Below are 21,370 nucleotides of genomic sequence, written 5' to 3' on the forward strand. Positions count from 1 at the left end.
CCCACTTGATCACATGAAAGTGGTTTTCAAAATCACTTCACGTAAAACGATCTTGTTGCTATAGGAATGCTCTCAGCAGGGCGACATGTTTTGCGCGAATTTCGAAACTGCAGCGTTGGTATTCTACACACAGAGTGTGGCCTGGGGCGTGCTCAAAATGTGCGAAGATCGCTTCCCGAAGAACGGTTGTGTCGTCACGCTAAAACCAGTTTAAGGCAAAGCAATCTTGAAAACTACATCGTGAGGTGGTTTTCTGAACCGGTTTGGAAGATCGCTTCCAAGATCGCTTCGACCGTTCTCATTACACGTTAAACTAGTTTCCAGTAAACTAGTTTTAGGAAGGTAGTGAGAACAGTGTCAAATAGTCCACTCTGATGTTCAAACTTCCAACAAAAAATCTGAAATTTATGAGCTCTTAACAAACAAATTTGTAAAGGGAAAACAATGACAAACATTGAGGCGATCTAACGCTCTCCGGAAGCCACGGAGGGCACTGGCTACCTTTCAGAGGCATTACAAACAAATTACGTCTGGGGCCCGTAACACAAAGCTTAGCAATGATCATAGAACATTTTTCTACGATTGATTCCATTGACTACAATGTACAATTATGAAAATAAAGTGTACGATTAATCGCAAACCTTTTTATTTCAGGACCCTGATCAATGAAAGAACACCATGATGGCTTCAAGAATTGGACCTGACTTTTTTTTGTACATACTGTACACCAACAGTCTTAGTAAAGAGCAAAATTATATTTCAAATGGTTGATTGGATATGTATGACAGTTTCTACTCATGATAAGGCCCAAAAGGCAGACAGTATGCCAACAAGTGATAGGAACAATCCCCCATGAAAAAGGAAACTGTAAGGAAAACCCGAAACAATTTGCATAATCTCCATTCCTAACTCATGAAAAGCTATAGTCGCTTCCAAAAAGATAACAAAAACTGGATGTAACAAATGTAGGACTCGTTCCAAGAAAGCATGATCAGGAAAGGCTCCAATTAACGACGTTTAGATGAATTGGACTGAGCAGTCTCTGAGACAATGAGACGAGAACAAATCCCGATCGTAGGATGAATAATTGATCGCTGACATTTTACTTTCAATTCCACTGGTAGATGTATTCACGCTGATACCCCAAACAGCTAGCATTGCCATTTTAAGGTCTCTCATCTCTCATCAACACCACGAACAATGACGAATCTGTGATCAACCTCCTAGCACTCATCAGCAGGCCTGGCTTCAATCTTTAGCATTCGTTAGCAATCAAAAGAGTGCAATTGATGTGACATTCTTGGAAAGCCTTTCATTTCTGCAATATTTCATTCCAGGGTGATTATATAATTTTCGATATGAAACCCCACTTGCAGGAAAATAGTGTGGCTGAAATGATAGGGTGATCTCGCTTGACAAATGTCGGTGGAATAATATTAGGGATGTTGTGGCCAAAAATATGTGATATGAAGCAGCTACCTGGGGGCCGTTTCATAAAGCTGTTCGTAAGTTAAGAGCGACTTTAAGAACGACTGGTGATCCCTTCTTACGCGCTAAACCATCGCCAATGAATATACCATTTATCACAAGAAGGGATCACCAGTCGTTCTTAAAGTCACTCTTAACTTACGAACAGCTTTATGAAACACCCACCAGGTGTGGTAGTGTGAGGTTATGGGGATGATACGTGTTTATGAGGATTCGTGGCATGAGTGTGGATGATAATGATTTGGAGGAAATAGTATGTGTGACATGATGTGGGTGACAATGTGTGTGTGTCACTGTCACCAAATAAAAATTGGGTGACAGTTTAGCTGGCATACTGGGGACACCATTGTGTAGTGTACGATTCGAATAACAGATGGTCTGTGTGTATGTGTGTGTATGTATTACATGCTGCATGACAAGGGTGACATTGCGGGGGAGACCATCTGTAATCGCCTTATAACCGGGACGAGAGTGTGACACTCAACTATCCCACCAGTGACGTTTCCGGAAAAAACAGGGACGGCTCCCATATTCTTCAGCCTTGATGCAAATAAAACACAGATAGTGCTAAAGTAATAGAAAATGGCCAAAATGTGTGTGAATCACTTAATATGTCCCCGGTTACCGCAACTTTGTCACTCACATTCACAAATGTCCCCAACTGCATGCTGAACACAAGAGTGTGTGTCCCAGATTGCATATTATAGACCGAGTGTATCTGTGTTTTATTGTCCTTGTTTGGTAGCAACTAAAAGTGAGTGTGTGGGAGTGTGAGTGTGTGTGTATGCTTCCTATAGTCTACAGACTGACTCTAGGTGCATTCCCAGGGGATGCATAAGCGCAGGATAAAAATCGAGCCATTCTAATAACTCTCTTCTTCATCTACTCTGTGGTTACCAAGTCACTTGTGACAAAAATAATGCTGAAGATACTCATACAGATGATGGTTAAAATTAAGAGCAAAGGGGCGCAGATTCAACACTTGGGGGCCATTAGTGGTTGAAGCAATCAAATAACTATCGAGGACTTTGATTAAGAATCCCTGCCTGGTAATGGCAAACTCCTCTGTGGTTGTTCAAGCCACATTTTCAAACATTTGCCACAAAAAAACTTCTCTCAAATCGTCGGCGGTCATCCGAACCGTCGTATCACACAAATGACGGTGCATGCAAACCCATTTCAGAGAAAATCGACTTCAAAGTTTACTGTAATTTTCACACTTAGTTCCCCAGCCTTACAACATATTCATTGCTAGAAAAATACATGGTTGGAAAGACCAAGAAAAGTGCTTGACATTGGTATCTTTATTTTTACACAAAACTAAGGATCCGAGAAAATATGGCAAAAGAGCTACATGCTTGTAATTTCGGTTTGAAAGGCTTAGATTTTCCCTGTACAAAAAAAGCCATCGAGAAAAAGCGATACAACGTTTTGACTGACCGCGATTTCAATGTGCGCGATCATTCAAAACGTTGTATCGCTTTTCACGTGCAAAGTCAATGCAGTGCCAAGTGCTGATACTACCGTTTGGCTGACCACGCGCATTGAAATCGCGGTCAGTCAAAACGTCGTATCTCTCTGTTACAGTACGTTTCCAATGGGATTTGCGCAATTTATTAAAAATTTGTATGGCACCGCCGTGAAAATCCTCTCATATCTCAGAAAATAAAATAAATTGCTGCCTAGAAATGAAGTTATGAATAGAGTAGGACTTGTACTTTCATTTTCTGCAATAATCTCAAAATTGAATGATACGACGGTTCGGATGACCGCCGACGAAATATCACATATATACATGTAAAGTAACCAAACAAAGCAAATAACTGGTACTCCAACATTTGCGCCTGTAGTGAATCTGCATAGCTAAGGGTGTCAAGGTAAAACCTGGGTCCCTGCCTTGGTCGAGTCTGACAAATACAGGTACATCTTATTGTATATGACCAATGTTCGAACATGTTTTAAACATGGGTGCCTATCAAGTCCATATGAAATCCCATATTAGTCTAACCTAAGGCTAAAAAATCAATTCATGAACAGGCTGCATGCATCAACCCTATAAACTACTTTTAGGAAGAAATGGAAAGGAACTTTGCTCCACTGCAAAGAAAAGAATGAAGAGGGGGTATACTTGCCAAATTAAATTTGAGTTAAGGCCTAAATGATATTACTTGCTTGCCCTAACAGAGGAAAAAAAAAGCTCAGTCTATATTCTTTAATTTAAAAAAATGGTATGATATGAAAGGGTATGAAAGAGCTGCTAGATCTTTTTTTTAAATAGCCATTAAGGGTTGTTCAGGACACAAGTTTCCTCTGCATGTTCATAACATAGGTCTATTTGTAAAAAAATGTTGAAAATGTATCAAAATCCGGGATGGTAAGCAATTTTTTTGTTGGTCATAATTGAATAAAAAAATTAAAAAAGGTTGGCAGGTCTTGCTAGGGTCAGTCGGGCTATGGCAAACAAAGTTGTTGCTTTTATTTTGCTTTACGTGGTGAAATTTTCCCAAACCAAAGATTTTGTAACATTATTTCCTAGTATTACAAGCTCGAGATTAATTAAATCTTAAGTCGGTCATGGCCACAATGACCATGTTTCTATAACACGACCAAATATCTTTCCTGAATTCCATATTGTCTTAATCCATGCATCATTAGACTTTAACAACACCTGGACTAGTACTGTGTTTGTTTGACCAAGAAAGAGTCGAGCGTCCTATGCACATATAAACCCTTTTGGCTCTTTAGGAAACAGGTTATATTGCTCAACTTTGTTAACAGGTCAAGCTTGCAACATTTGGCACTAGTATCCTTTTGTAATTTAATGACGTAATGACAGGCATTTGGATGGCTAAATACTTAATTTTCTAAAGGCAAATAAAGTAACTAGGATGATTTGGAGTTAAATCTAAACAAAATTGCCCCAAGTTCTTATTAAGCATTACATTGTGCAACTGAAAGCAATTCCTCAACGTTTGAGATCCTAAAAACATCAAACTGTTATGGTATTTTATTACATTTTTTGTTATCTTCAAATTCAGAATTTCAACCCTTAAAATTTGATGATTTTTAGAGACAAAAATCTTGAAATCACTCAACTTCATTTGTGGAGTAGATTTGCTGATTGATAGCCCACTGCTCATGGTTGCCCAGATTGATAGCCCACTGATCATGGTTGACCAGATTGATAGCCCACTGTTCATGGTTGCCCAGATTGATAGCCCACTCATCATGGTTGCCCAGATTGATAGCCCACTCATCATGGTTGCCCAGATTGATAGCCCACTCATCATGGTTGCCCAGATTGATAGCCCACTCATCATGGTTGCCCAGATTGATATCCCACTGATCATGGTTGCCCAGATTGATAGCCCACTGATCATGGTTGACCAGATTGATAGCCCACTGATCATGGTTGCCCAGATTGATAGCCCACTCATCATGGTTGCCCAGATTGATATCCCACTGATCATGGTTGACCAGATCGATAGCCCACTGATCATGGTTGCCCAGATTGATAAGCCCACTCATCATGGTTGCCCAGATTGATAGCCCACTGATCATGGTTGCCCAGATTGATAGCCCACTGATCATGGTTGCCCAAATTGATAGCCCACTGATCATGGTTGACCAGATTGATATCCCACTGATCATGGTTGACCAGATTGATAGCCCACTGATCATGGTTGACCAGATTGATAGCCCACTGATCATGGTTGACCAGATTGATAGCCCACTGATCATGGTTGACCAGATCGATAGCCCACTGATCATGGTTGCCCAGATTGATAGCCCACTGATCATGGTTGACCAGATTGATAGCCCACTGATCATGGTTGACCAGATTGATAGCCCACTGATCATGGTTGACCAGATTGATAGCCCACTGATCATGGTTGCCCAGATCGATAGCCCACTGATCATGGTTGACCAGATTGATAGCCCACTGATCATGGTTGACCAGATCGATATCCCACTGATCATGGTTGCCCAGATCGATAGCCCACTGATCATGGTTGACCAGATTGATAGCCCACTGATCATGGTTGACCAGATCGATAGCCCACTGATCATGGTTGACCAGATTGATAGCCCACTGATCATGGTTGCCCAGATTGATAGCCCACTGATCATGGTTGACCAGATTGATATCCCACTGATCATGGTTGACCAGATTGATAGCCCACTGATCATGGTTGCCCAGATTGATAGCCCACTGATCATGGTTGCCCAAATTGATAGCCCACTGATCATGGTTGACCAGATTGATAGCCCACTGATCATGGTTGACCAGATTGATAGCCCACTGATCATGGTTGACCAGATTGATAGCCCACTGATCATGGTTGCCCAGATTGATAGCCCACTGATCATGGTTGCCCAGATTGATAGCCCACTGATCATGGTTGCCCAGATTGATAGCCCACTGATCATGGTTGACCAGATTGATAGCCCACTGATCATCGTTGCCCAGATTGATAGCCCACTGATCATGGTTGCCCAGATTGATAGCCCACTGATCATGGTTGCCCAAATTGATAGCCCACTGATCATGGTTGCCCAGATTGATAGCCCACTGATCATGGTTGACCAGATTGATAGCCCACTGATCATGGTTGCCCAGATTGATAGCCCACTGATCATGGTTGCCCAGATTGATAGCCCACTGATCATGGTTGCCCAAATTGATAGCCCACTGATCATGGTTGCCCTACGAAGACTATATAGAATACAGGTAGTATGCTAATTAGGAACACCAAAGTGTGTATACTCTGCACACTATAAAGGTCAAAGTATGTGCCCCCTCCCTCACCCAAAGACAGTCTTTCAATCTAGACAGAGGCTGCCGCTTTCATCTTTGCCTTTGGGAGTTTGATATTGTTACATGAAACATCAGCAATTTGTCTGATGCGCAATGGTTACGAAGCAATCACCGCCTATCAAATCCTGTCTTGCGTTAGTAGTTTATTTTTATTGCCGAATGTCCGCTGGCAGTTTTTCTGTTACGAAAATCCTTGTGGATAAAAAGAAAACATCGAACACAAGACAGATTTGATAATTGCCTGTAATCCCCACATATCATCTTTGTTCTTTAATGATCGTGTGATGGTCCAACCAATACGGGTCCCTGTATATGTCACGCTCTCTTTTCTCCCATCTTCTATCACCTTATCTATTCTCTTCTCTTTATCTATCTCTCTTCTTTCTACTTTTCATCAGTAATATCTCATAACCCTCCCTATCACATGTTCCCCCCTCTCCCCTCCTCTCCATCCCCCTCTCTCTTCTCTTTATCTATCTCTCTTCTTTCTACTTTTCATCAGTAATATCTCATAACCCTCCCTATCACATGGCCCCCCTCTCCCCTCCCCTCCATTTCCCTCTCTCTTCTCTCTATCTATCTCTCTTTCTACTTTTTCATCAGTAATATCTCATATTCCTCCCTATCACATTTCCCCCCTCTCCCCTCCTCTCCACCCCCCTCTCTCTTCTCTTTATCTATCTCTGTTCTTTCTACTTTTACATCAGTAATATCTCATAACCCTCCCTATCAAATGTTCCCCCTCTCCCCTCCCCTCCATTTCCCTCTCCCTTCTCTTTATCTATCTCTCTTCTTTCTGCTTTTCATCAGTAATATCTCATAAACCTCCCTATCAAATGTTCCCCATCTCCCTCTCTCTCTTAAAGGACAAGTCCACTCTAGCAAAAAGCTGATTTGGATAGAAAGAGAAAATTCAAACAAGCATAACACTGAAAATTTCATCAAAATCGGATGTAAAATAAGAAAGTTATAATATTTTAAAGTTTCGCTTAATTAAACAAAACAGTAACATGCACATCCTGTTCGGTAGGCAAATGAGGGCACCGATGACATCACCCACTCACTATTTCTTTTGTATTTTATTATATGAAATATGAAATATTTTGATTTTCTCGTCATTGTCATGTGAAACGAAGTTTCATTCCTCCCTGAACACGTGGAATTCCATTATTTCAACATTTTGTGGTTCAGGCAAGGAGATCCTAATTGTCAAATTTGTAAAAATTGAAATATTGTATAATTCAAACAATAAAAACAAAAGAAATAGTGAGTGAGTGACATCATCGACTCTTTCCTTTGCATATCACTGAGTTGAGCATAGAACTGTTTTGTGAGAAATAAGCGAAACTTTACAATGTAAAAATTTTCTTATTTTACATCCGATTTTGATGAAGTTTTCAGCGTTTTTCATATTTCATTTTTCTCAATTTATTTAAATCAACTGTTTTCTGGGGTGGACTTGACCTTTAAGTACTCTCTAATCATCTGTTTGTCTGTCTGTCTTTTTCTCCCTCGCCCTTTTCCCTCCTCTCCATCCCTCCCCCTCTCTCTTTCAATGTTTTCCTCCGTTACTTCCAAATATACAATTGATTTGAAACTCCATGAATGCCAAATCATTTAAAGTGATGATGACTATTGTATAGGAGAACATAGAGAAGAGATCGTTTTATTCATAGATGTATAGGTGTATATATATATATATATATATAATTTGAACTCCAGAAACTCTTAGAAAATACATAATTTAACATACACCAAAGTTTACACAGAAATATAGTCCACAATATATACTCAGAATATATACACACAATGAACATATACAAGCAAAATTCATTAGAATTGATGTTTTTACATAAAATCCCCTATAACCTTTCACTCAAATCACACACTTCTAATATTCATAAAATCCATTTCTGTACATGGTAATTTTGTTAATACAGCTTTGTGACTTAAAATTAGCTGGTGTGCTACTCTGTGGCATGAATATTGATCGGATCGATAAACATTCGATCTAGGCAGATGGCGACACAATCATTCATTTATAAGGACAGATCGATAGCTTTCAGAATTCATAAAATCATATTTAGTATTGTAGGTTTACAAAGTAAATCATTCACCGTAGCTCTCGCACATAACAGAGTTAAGAGATATTTTCTGTGCACTTTTTGCGTGGGGCATGTACTTTTGACGTTTCCCCAACTGTAACATACAGAAGCAAACAAAAAAAATCTGGCACATATTATGCTCATGCTTACTACGATTACAATGTTTTTTATCCATCATAATTTAATAAAAAACTAAATGGATAATTTCTGATTTCATTTTAATTTCATTATTTATGATGTGTTTTTAATGAGAATATAGATGAAAACGTGATGTGGCTTGTCAAATGCACATTTATCTCCTAATCAAAATGGAATTATAAATAGTCATAAAACTCAAGATTGATTACAGTATGTAGAATATGAACCTTATTACTTTTCAGTGAAATGATTCTTAAAGCACATTAGGTATGTATTTCAACATTCCAAACTGCTTAATCAAATGTTTGATACGAAATGTATCAAACAGTAATAACGGTACGGTGACATCATCAAAACTGTCTCCAAACCAACAGATGATATGTAGGTTGAAATAACGTAATAGCTTTGGCCTGTCGTGAGTCGGTTTCGTTGGTGTGACGGTTGCATTTTACAGTGTAAATTTACGAAAGTTCATGTGCAATCAGATATTGTTTTAAAAAATCAGCACAGCACTCCTCAAAGGCTATATTGTGTTACCTCTGATTTGAAAAATATGGAGATTTACACTAAAGTAATGACATGAAATTACTTTTCACCCTTTCTCCAGTCCATTGCTTTGAATCACATTTTGTAAAAGATTACATGAAAGTGAGACAAGTAGTAGTTGAAATATTGTTAAATACAGATAGTAAAACATTACTGTCAGCATTGGTGTTGTAAAAGAGAAAGAAATAGTACGGCAGAACTAATAGTAGTAGTAGTAATAGAAGAAGGAGAAGTAGTGGTAGAAGTAGAAGTAGAGCTAGTACTATTAGAAGTAATAGTAGTTGAAGTAGTAGTAGAAGTAGTAATAGTAGTAATAGTCATAATAGCAGTATTAGCAGCAGCAGCAGCAATAATAGTACTTGTAGTCGTGACGGTAAAGTACATATATATTGGTAGTAACGCCATAATTAAAGCATCAGTTGCAGTTGAAAAATGAGAAGTAGTGGTGTTGGTAGTCATATTAGTAGTAGTAGTAGTAGTAGTAATAGTAATAGTTAAGTATAATTTTCAGCTCGGCAGCAGTAGTAGTGGTAGCAGTTGGAAAACTTGAGCCAGGAATTCAAGCCATGCCCCAAACCTCACAACGTGCTGTCATTCCACAATTAACCGGTTGACTTCCAAATGTTTTAATTCCCATATGCTACATTCAAGCACCGCCCAGTTTGGTAGGCAATGGGTTAATAATCTGGACAGGGTCCTTCTAAAGGCCAATGTCCTCACTCCAACCTGAAGAATATTACCAAGGACATCTTCTATATCATATTAACACAAGCTAACCTTCTCTCAAAGACGCAGGCCTGTCCTTGAAGGTTAAGGTCCTGCAGCGTATCCGACCGGACATCTCAAATTACATTAGATGTTGCAGCATGCAGGCTACATTTGACTTCCCTGAAGAAAACAAAAATTGTTGATGTGTTATGTTACCCCCGTTCATGGTGATTACCTCATGAGCTCCAACGCCTTCACCTTGGGGTGCGTTTATGCGCCACTTTTTTATCCTGAGAATTATGATTAGAAACGTGTTTTGAAACACATTTCTGCAGAATCACGGTTGTGTTTACAGTGCGTTTATGCGCCACTGCATTAAAAAATCAACAAGATACCTGAAAATTAGATAAAATAGGCTGCTTTTGCTCAAAGACTAAATGCAGCTGAAACAAGATGAATTCCCGGGCCAGAAAAAAACCTTTATCCTTTCCTGATATCAATGGCTTTTTGCAGGTCCTGTCTTTGTCCGACTAAATTATTAAATTGCATGGAATGCATATTCTTTTAATAAATAACAAAAATGAGAATGGTGCTTTAACAACAATTATTTCTTCTGCCTTATATTACCATACTAATAGTTAGATGTTGTATAACACATGTTCTTTTGAAGTATGGAATCTGATCACTTCATATTGACATTTTTTAACCCAACCATGAGATACAACGATAGCTGTTCTTTAAGTGCTCTTTTTACGCCAAATAAGCCCACTTCCTTGTCAATGTCACTTGTTCAAGTGTAAGCCGGATATAGTTTCAATTTTCATTAAACATTTGACATTAAATTAAAAAAAAAAGCTTTCATCATTACTAAACAAAAAGCTATAGTGAAACACACGCAAGTAGAAGCTTCATGGTGATGATAGTGACTTTTCATCAGGAATAGATTGCTCAAATGGAAACTCGATTTTATAAGGTTAATGTTTTCCTAAGACTGTAAATCGACCCTTTCTGGTGATCAAACTTGAATGATTTGTAAATACTACCATATTCCACCATATTTCAATTCACCTTAATTCAAATTATTCAGAAGGTCAGTGTGATTACAAACCTCACTGGAATTCTGTTTCATATTAGATAATCATCTCTTGGTCTTTGGCCGCCTCAAACAACTATTTTTACCTTCTGCTTATCTAACAAATAATGACGGCATCGTTTGATCTCATAATGTCAGTATTCAGTTTGTTTGAAATTTTTTCTTATGCATTAGCATTCTGAAAGTAATTATGAAATACTTTCAAATAGTAAATTCAAACAACTATTTTTACCTTCTGCTTATCTAACAAATAATGACGGCATCGTTTGATCTCATAATAACAGTACTCAGTTTGTTTGAAATTTTCTTTTATGCATTAGCATTCTGAAAGTAATTATGAAATACATTCAAATAGTAAATTATCAGTAGATTGAAAGTAACAATGATGAAAAGATTATAAAAAGAACAATTATGAAAATGACATGGTTACAACGCTATGTATATTGATAATTATCATTTGCATGAAATGTATATTTGACTAAAACATCCATAAACTAATTTCTATTCTAACTATGAGGAATGAGAAGTGATGGTTTCCATGTTGTTTGGGAGATGAGTCAGAGCATAATCCTACCCTACACTTTAAATTTCAAAGATATATATACTACAAAAAAAATCAAAGATATAGAGACCAACAGAACATCATGCTTTAATTGTGATGCACTTCCCATCCAAGATGAGCATATATAGGCCTATACTATTATGATTGAGAGCTGCAAGAAAAAGTAATCCGACTTAACACTCTGTGGAAGGATAAAGGCCAATCAAAAGAGTATAAAAAACATCAGAAAGAGGTTTTAAAGAGAAAAAAAATAATTTTCAATATTTTTCTATTTTAGAGAGAGAGAGAGAGAGATAGAGAGATAGAAAAAAGGAGAGGGAGAAAGACAGAGAAAGAGAACATCTGCAGAAAATTCTGTCAAAAGAAAAATACTGTGTTCTTTATCATTATATGATGATCATATAAAAGTTTGCGGTTTAATATTTTGACGTACGTCATTCTGCTATATGCTATCCCACTGAGGATTGCGTCCATTCTTGTGGTCATAATAAGGAATTGTACGCTTATCAAAATCAATACCTGTCATCTTTTGGTCTATTGATTTGATTTGATGGATAAATTGAATGACAAAATGTTGAATACTAAATAATTCATTTTGTGTTCATTACTGGGTTTTTTTTCTTAGTTTTTCAGCCTCATTTATTCTGTTCTAAACCTTTCTGAAGTTATTTTCAAGTATCTTTTTATATAAGAATCATATCATTTGTAAGAATACTAATATGACAATTTTGGATGATTACAAGCCCTTATTTTGGAGTAAAGGCCGATTGGTTTAAAATCGTAGCCAATCGTACAATTGCTATGATGTCATTCTGACTAGAGATTATTATTCAAATAAGGATGATGGTAGTAGCATAATCACATATTTGAAAATAAGTATTCATACAATGATTTAGAACTTAACATATTGAGATGTTCCATGTCTCAATATTCACATCAAGTTTTAATACTTTTTTATTCTAAAATCAGGTTGCAGACCAATCGTAAGGTGTGCGTCGGCATTTATATAAAACACTGGACATTGAATGCTTCCACTCTCGACTTGGTTATGGATTACTTTTTCTTTTGCTCTTTTGTGAAGTCATGCAACAGGCACTAAAGGTCGCACGCCCATGCACCCCCGATTCTGCTAGCTACACTGCTGAATCCTGCTCAAGCAAATATTTCTTATTCCCCTTCACCCTCCTCCTCCTCTTCCTCCTCCTCCTCCTCTTCCTCCTCCTCCTCCTCTTTGTAGGTGAGAGAGAGAAAGGATGGACATAAATAGAGACCAAAACAAGATAGTACGCTATATGAAATGAAGGAGAGAACAATTGATGCAACTCGGCTGAGCAAAATAAGGGTAACAGAAAAAAGACAAATCAGTCACACTTCCAAATTGATTTCTGTGAAGCAATGAGAGGTAAGAACAAGAGAATGGAGCACAAAAATGAGCTCGCTGCATTGAAGATGTGAGGTAATTTGATTTTGGAGCAGGGGGAAACAGCGTACATGAATCGATAAAGCTAGCTTGCTACATCAATAAACCATACGTTCGATACCTCACTGATATGAATCGCCATCTGCAGCTACATTGTAACTTTAGACACGTAATCTGGCTTTCTGCCATCAACTTTATTCATTCAGAATTTTCACATTTTGGGGCTTGAAAACTCTGAATTTCTTGAGATTGACATGTGAATGTAGAGACAGTGATATTCCGTTTCAAAAAATGATCTTTTCCATTTCTGAAAATCTGTAATTCCGTTTCAACTTGATCTAAAAATGGAAATTCCTTTGCGTCACTGGGAATATACACAGCAAAAACCTGAATTCCCTTTTACAAAGGTGAATTCCATGATTTTCTGCATGAGAAGTATAAGAACCAAACGGATTTTCCGTTTCTTTTAAAACGGAAAATCATTGTCCCTATGAATGCATTTTCAATTATGAGAAAATAATTTCAAGTCAGGGGAATAGCGATACTTAGGGGACAACGGGCAAGGAAGCTGTAGACGAAGCAGAATTAGTACCAGTAGTGCTTAATTTAGTCATAGAAGTTGCTCAGCAATGTGGTTGTGGTAGTCATTGTTGCACTAGTCTGGTGGGAGTTGCAGCAGTAGTGATAATAGTAGAAGCTGATAGTGGTGGCTGCAGAAGCAGCAATAGCAGCAGTAGCAGTAGTAGAAGTAGTAGTAGTAGAAGTAGTAGTAGTAGTAGTAGTAGTAGTAGTAGTAGTAGTATTAGTAGTACGAGTAGTAGTGGTAGTATTAGTAGTACGAGTAGTAGTAGTGGGAGTAGTGGCGGTGGTATGGTGGTGTAGTAGAAGTAGTAGTTGTGGTGGTGATGATCGTAGAGGTAGTAGTAGTAGGAGGAGTGGCGGTGGTATGGTGGTGTAGTAGAAGTAGTAGTTGTGGTGGTGGTGGTGGTGGGTGATGGTCGGAGAGGTAGTAGTAGAATAGCAGTAATAAAAGTAGTAGCAGTAGCAAATGTTTTATAAGTAGTTACAGAAGTAGTAATGAAAGTGGTGGTGGTGGTAGAGGTAGTAGTAGTAGTAGTAGTAGCAGTAGTAGTAGTAATAGTAATAGTAGTAGTAGTAGTAGTAGTAGTAGTAGAAGTAGTAGTAGTAGTAGTAGTAGTAGTAGTAGTAGTAGAAGTAGCAGTAGTAGTAATAGTAATAATAGTGTAGTAGTAGTAGTAGTGGTGGTAGTAGTAGTACTAGTAGTAGTAGTAGCAGTAGCAGCAGCATTATCAGTGTATAAATAGTAATAGCAGTGATAATAGTATTATTTGTAAAAGTAGTAGTTGTAATAATAGTAATAGTGTCGTAGTAGTAGTAGTAGTAGTAGTAGTAGTAGTAGTAGTAGCAGTAGTAGTAGACTATGTATCTTAGAAACATTGGAATCATTAACATATTAATACTCTTCAAAACCAATATATCCATACATCTGAGTCATTCCAAATGAAAATGTAAAATCCCCAACCCATCATTTAATGTTACAGAGAAACAACTTCATTTTTCGATTTCCAGATACGTATGATTTTTTTTAACAACACATGTATGCACAACTCACAAGTTGTGAGGTTTCATAAATTATCCCATTACTTACAGAATAATAACATTTCTTTGATATAATTGCTCTTTACAATTGATTCATTTTGAACAAAACAAGGTCTTTAAATGATTGCATTTACCCCTCTCCCCCTCCTTAAGGCCTAAAATATGAATGACTACTTTCAGTCTCTGTCAATTTTCATGGTAATCATAAAAGCATTTGTTTTGAAGTCGGCCTGGCAAACACAAGTACTTTGTTTTTTTGCTCTGGAAGGAACATCCATGGTATTTGACAAGTACTTTCAAATATGAATGCTGCAGCGTGAGACCTCCACAGAAAGGCCGATGACTTTTCTCTTCTCATGAATAGTGAATATTCCTGGAAACTATGGAGACTAATACCCCTTTCATAAACCCAATAAAACATAAAACATCCTCCAATTAGCCGCCTAAGAGTAATGCGGATAATTCAATAAAAATTGCGTTCACAAACTCCATAAATTATTTTTACGGGCGCCCGTCCTGAAAAAGGCGGATAATCGTCATGACAACTGGACACGCCCCCTCCAATGCGGTTGTGTTGGAAAAGGGTGACCTTGTGACCGCACCATGGCAATTATCCGCATTATTTGGAAATACGTTCATAAACTCAAAATCTTGTCCCGATGCCACTATTATGCGGATAATAGCAGCATCAGAATAATGCGGATAACTCTTGTCCTCCTCTGACTTTACGACCAAATTATGCTGCCATTAGCCGCATAATTGGGTTTTATTGGGTTTATGAAAGGGGTATAAAAGGCTAAGTTCTAATGAAGATGCAACGTTATTACTTTTCAATTAATGTCAACTCTGAAATGTTCGAAGGAATAATGAAGCAGGACGCACGCAGAAAGATCTCAATTCAAAAAAGAAAAGATGAGAAAACTTAACGTTTGATTATTTCTCTTTCTGAAAACGCAAAACTTGAATATGAGAAGCAAATATGATTACCATGGCGACTATTTATTGATTTACCCCCATTGAAAGATTTTAAAGTCAGAGTTCATCGGCACACAGTATAACCATAGAAACTCCCGCAAAATGAATGAGCCCCATATGACGTTCCAAATTATTAAAACCTTTTGTTCTTCACTGCTATACAACTCACGACTATGACATTTTGTGAATACTGATATTCATTCAAAGTAAGAGCAGGATTTGATGAATGGTATTCCTTTTATGACATTTTCTTTTGATTGCAACTTTGAATAAGAATCATCAAATTTGTTTCCTTACTAGGCACATACTCTTTAAAGGTTGAAAAAAATTGTACCTGGCTATCCCCTATTCTGTGGGTAAATAAATGACATAATTGTTATTTTTAATCATTAGATTCATAAATGGACAAATATTACTTTAAATGATACAGAGGACAATAGACCACACAAACTTATCCATTAATTACAATGTAGTGTAACTTTTGATAGCATTTTGTGGGGTTTTTACATTGAATTTTACAAAAGGAAAATGCCACGAATTAACTGTAAAAAATGTGTTCATATTGATCTGATAATAAAGTTATCTTTGATTTTAAATTCTATTGTTTTAAAAATATAAAGATTTTTACAGCAAAATTGTACGTTCTGTTCTGCAGAGAACAGCGACGAATGAGCATTATTTATCCATGGGACTCCCCGACAGGTTATCGCAAGTTTTCCACTAAAACATGGCAGTTCCAGAAAGACCTGAGTTATTGCGATACAATTTATGCTGTTTCTATGTGAAAGTTGGAATCGCATGATTCTTTCATTAACAATTCCCTATCAAAAAAAGGACAGAAGCCGGTGACATACTTTTCAAATCAAAACAGGGAAAAGATTACTGTAATCATGTTAACAGAAATAGAAAACCCCAATTGCTTCTGAAGTAATCATAATTGGTAAAAAGCATTCCGAATAAGGGATCTAAACTACCTTCGATAGGGGCTTATATCTCACGACCCCCGAAAAAGTTGAACAGCCGCATTTTCCAATCAAATGAAGTTAACCTCGGCTAAACACACATGAGAAATTAGATGTAACAAGCAAGCCCTAATTCAATGCAAAAATAGACCCCCTACAACGGTCATAACTGCCCTGAATTGAATAGGGTGGAACATTTGGGAATACATTTCACCTAATCTGTATTCCATTTGAATGGATTCTGACTGAGGATGTTGTTTATTCTAAATGTCACAAATCCACTCTACAAAACACAAGCAAGACCGATGCAATGCTAAATAATGTTCAGTATCGAGCATCAGCATCTGGTCATTGCTTGTTTTCTTCTCATGTCTTTCAGAAAATTAAAAAAACTTGAACTGGAAATTGTCTCCTTTTTTAAATGATAACATTCTGTAAAATCCATAAAAAGGGTACTGTAATCTGTTTGACATCCCATATTCTGGTAGGCTTCTTATTTCCGGGTCCAAAGCATTAAAGCTATTCTTTTCAAGTAGTAACCATTTCAAATCTCAATGGAGAGTTGCACTTATGAATTGATGCCTAATGAAAATTTGAAGGTTTTATGTTTATAATGGCACAAGACATGAATGTGTGGGGGAAACAGAACTTGATTTTGCAAATTTGCCTCATTACAATCTTATATCTTAATCAAATTCTGATATAAACTTGGAATGAGAAGAATGATATAATTCCCTTTTAAAATCATTGAACTAAATCGACGTCATGCTCTGAAATTACCCATGAAAAGAATTCTTTAACTTTAAATTTTGACAAACATTGAACTGGGGCAAAGCCTCCCACATGGCTTTTATCATTTATAACACTGATCAATAATTGATTATGTTTGAGCTGTTCCGCTATTTATCTATAATTCAAAAGAAAGAAAATGTCAATACATTTATAATTCATAGACTGATCCCCACTGTATTTTTTTTAACTAGTTGCTGTACACACTGAAGATCATACACGAGGGGAAATAATTTCCCAGTTGTAGACACTCATTCAAAAATGAGTTTAATAACAATCTACAAGATAACTCAAAGGGAAATATAACCTTATCCTAAAATGAATTAAAGTTGTTTAAATGTTTGTTTGTTCATAATCGAGATCAAAACCTGTAAAGTGAACATCACAAAATTGCACAGCAAACATGAGGCTTACCACAGATTTTCTGAGGTATAAAGCAAAGGCAAAATATGACTGAATACAAGTTTCTTGTCGTACATTCCCAACCATTTTGTCGCACAAACCTTAACCGAACTCCTAAGTAATTCCTCCAACGAAAATAACAGAGTGTTCATAGGCATGCACTTTGTTTAATTTTCTCGAGGTGGGGATGGCTTGAGAAGAGTTTCTGAGCAGGAAGTCACACCGGATCATCAGGAGGTAAACGCTTTGGTGGTGGATGTGTAATGGCTATCTTAGGACTAATACTCAGGTAGCCGTTTGTATGGATGCGCCCCGTGCCTTCCGTACTACTGTTACAAGACTTTATGGAGCCGCGGGATCGCCGGAGGTACATGCTGGACGTGCGCATGCTGCTCTGGCGGCTGTTGGACCTTTTCCGGTGAAAAATGCTCCGGCAGAGCCGCGGGAGGTTCTGGCGAAAGTTCTCCCCGAGCATGGTGTAGACGATGGGATTGATGATGCTATGACTGTACATGAGAAACCAGCTGACGACGAAAGCGACGAGAAGTGCATCGGTGAACTCTGAAGGATCAGTCTGACTCTGTATGAACTGGATGATGAAGAATGGTAAGAAACAGGATACAAAGACAAACACGATGCAGATGACCAAGATGGCTACCTTGCGGCTGGCGCGACGTGAAGTGTTGCGGATGTCCTGCAGAGGACTGTGCCGCAAGTTCCAGATGATGAGAAAGTAGCAAACAAAGATTATAGTCAGAGGTGCACAAAAGTCAAAAAAGAGTGTATAGATTATCCACCAACTGAAGTTGTTCACATCTTCATTGTGCTTGGTTGCTAGCGCCAAGCACAGATGAATCTTTTGGCCGTTCCCGTAGTACGTAATCTGATCGGTGTAGATCCACACGGGTAAAGAGACCAAAAACGAACAGATCCACACCATTACACTCACCACACGTCCATTGAAGATCGTCCGATAGTGCATCGACCGGATAGGGTGACAGATGGCCAGGTAGCGATCCACACCCATGACGACGAGGAAAAAGACGACGGTAAACTGCGTCATGGTGTCGTATGGAACAAGGATTCTGCACAAGACACGGCCGAATATCCACTCGCTCTGCCACATCTGATGGCCGAGGAAAGGAAAGGTAAACATGAAGAAGAAATCGGCCAAAGCCAGGTTGAAGATGAACGTGTTGGCCAGAGTCTTCATGTTGGAGTACGTCAGTAGAAGTACAATGATGAATCCATTGCACAGGAGACCAACGGTGCAGAAGACCCCGATAAGTCCAGGCAGAATCTTCTGCAAGATGACAATAATCGGAGACACTGAGACGAATGTCCCGTTGGAAAACTGCAAGATCGCAGGATCGGCATACCCAACCGTCGTCATTGTTAGGTAATCCTATTTTAAAAATTCCTCGATAAAATTTTACTTTCATGCAACCGCTAAGCAATCTAGCCACTTTACAATACAACCAATTGGTTTCATCAGTGTCACATTGTTTTAATGTACTCACAAATATTGTTGCAGGATACTGATGTTGCAGCTATCTGTCACAAAAGAGATGGCAAGGCTGATTTAAGCAGAAATTCAGAGCTTCGTTCTACTTTATATAGAGTAAAATATGCTCACACTTCCTCTGCTTTTCACTGCACAAAGTATAAGCGGATCAAATTGGATAAATTCCTCCGGGCATCAATTGAAAAAAAAAAATGTGCGGTGTCTTGTTGGCACACGTGTCACAGAAACTATGCAATTCCTTCCGGGCGTGATGAGGTAAACATTTACAGGATAATCCCGGTATTGACTTTTCTCTCACTTATTTCTTTTTCCAAGCAATATTCACTCAATATTTCAAGTTCAGAGACAGGAGGTTGGATGGGAGCCTCTTTAGCTGTTAACTCTCCCTTGTCGGTCTTTCAGCAGGTCGATGATCTGCGGCGCTGGGACAAGATCATCAGCATACCGTGCGACGTGTCTATAGCTCTACAAAGACAGCAATGGGTTTGTGAAGACGTGCTAAATAACATTAATGAAACATAAAGCACATACGTCAATGCCTTCCATGGATGGTTCGGATGCAGAGTACAACTGATGCTCTCTTTTATTTCAAGAGCACTTGATGAATATTTGATACGTCAACCTGCACGGCTCCTCGGATAACCATCTTTGCATGGATGGAAGAAGGAATTGGTGAAATTAAATATCATTCATTAAATATCCAAGAAAAATAAGAAATGATTTCCAAGGACATGTGGCACGATGCTCGATTTATGATCAATCCTCTGGGATTCTGGGTGACAGACGCGGAAGCGCCGAACCCATCTTCCTATCTCTGAGCTCTTTGAGGACCCTTCAGAAGCGGCCTTTACGAGTGCCCTGAACTCTACAAATTCAACAAAACCCGGCAAGAACTGACTTTCAATAGTGTCAAGCTCACATGGGGATACCGGGCGGAAATGAGGGGGGGGGGGATAATATTCCCGTGAAATCACCTCCAAAATGAATTCAATTTGTGATCTAAATTGTCAGGATAATTCCACTTCAGAGCTGGAGTTTGACGCAATGGATGTGGTCATCAGGTGAAGCTGTTGCATTCTAATACATTCGCTAGTGGTGATTGACCAAGATTTTCAATTTCACTTCTTGTTAGTATAGGCAGTCATGTAATGAATGAAATCTATGGATCCAATATTTCCTATTCCATGTCCCAGGTGCGATACAACAATATTCACAACGCTGTAAGGGTCTGCTTCTCAAATGATATCATCACTGTTAAACTCTTCCTGAAGGTGTATGAAATCATCAAGTCATCCTCCACACAATCATAACACGAATATGTTCTCCTTTTTATAAAAAAAAAAGAGAAAAATATGTGAAAACCAATCCTCTTTAATATTCAGTTACACAAGTTGAAGAAAAAAATGACAAGGAATGTTAGGTGAAACAGCTGCATTTTATTTGTCAAAGCTCAAAACTATTCCCTAGGTGTGATTGAGAAAGTAGAGGCATTCTGATGCGGTGCATAAGTCCAAGTATCTCTTTCCGATCAAACTGCTCGATAGATGAGAAGCAGAGGGGTTATCGATCATAGTAGTGCATATCAGGAGCATGGTAGACAGTGCTTGTAAAGTAACATTTGTGAGAGTATCGTGCGATGGCTTGACTACCCCACCACTGGGAGTCTGTGTATGGCTGAGAGTGAGGAGGACTCATCCATTCCAAACAAGGGGGGAATCCAACTATTGGTATCATCTCCAAGAATATATTCAGTGTACTAGGAAACCATAATGCATTCAGTACCTGGTGTGTTTTTATCTCCCTTATCGTCTATCAGTCGATGAGTCTCTTTACAATTAAAAAAAAAAAAGGAAAATTTTGATGGGTTTAGCACCCCTTGTCTAGAAATGGAACAGGCCTGTGGAATAGAAATGTCTTGTCTTGGGTTTGGAGAATGGATTTGCTTCCTAACTTGATTGGAGTGATATTCAACCAATTAGATTTTAGGCTTGATATATGAATATTCATATTATAAATCAACATGACATGAGATGAATAAATCAAATGAAATCGAGGGCTGCTCCTCCAAAATAGTCAACTGCTTTGGCAACAAAAACAATTTCCTAATGCATTTTAAAATAAATTACTCTGAGCTTCATAATGATTAAGTAATTGGTTTTCTCACTGCTTTAACAAATACACAATTGTTAATCACAATGGATTCCAAGGTATTTCAATA

General features: G+C 38.1%; 2 protein-coding genes across 2 annotated transcripts; one reads left to right on the plus strand and one right to left on the minus strand.

Annotated features, from left to right (window-relative positions):
* Nucleotides 1-5,047: 5,047 nt before the first annotated feature.
* Nucleotides 5,048-6,232, plus strand: LOC135155472 (uncharacterized). Its single transcript, XM_064104519.1, has one exon. The coding sequence runs from the start codon at nt 5,048-5,050 to the stop codon at nt 6,230-6,232; it is 1,185 nt and encodes a 394-aa protein (XP_063960589.1).
* Nucleotides 6,233-11,271: 5,039 nt separating this feature from the next.
* LOC129283228 (somatostatin receptor type 5-like) lies at nt 11,272-20,898 on the minus strand. Its single transcript, XM_064101977.1, has one exon. The coding sequence runs from the start codon at nt 19,018-19,020 to the stop codon at nt 17,845-17,847; it is 1,176 nt and encodes a 391-aa protein (XP_063958047.1). The 5' UTR covers nt 19,021-20,898; the 3' UTR covers nt 11,272-17,844.
* Between the last annotated feature and the right edge of the window lie 472 nt (nt 20,899-21,370).

This window comes from Lytechinus pictus, chromosome 1 (assembly GCF_037042905.1).
Source record: "Lytechinus pictus isolate F3 Inbred chromosome 1, Lp3.0, whole genome shotgun sequence".
Lineage (NCBI taxonomy): Eukaryota > Metazoa > Echinodermata > Echinoidea > Temnopleuroida > Toxopneustidae > Lytechinus > Lytechinus pictus.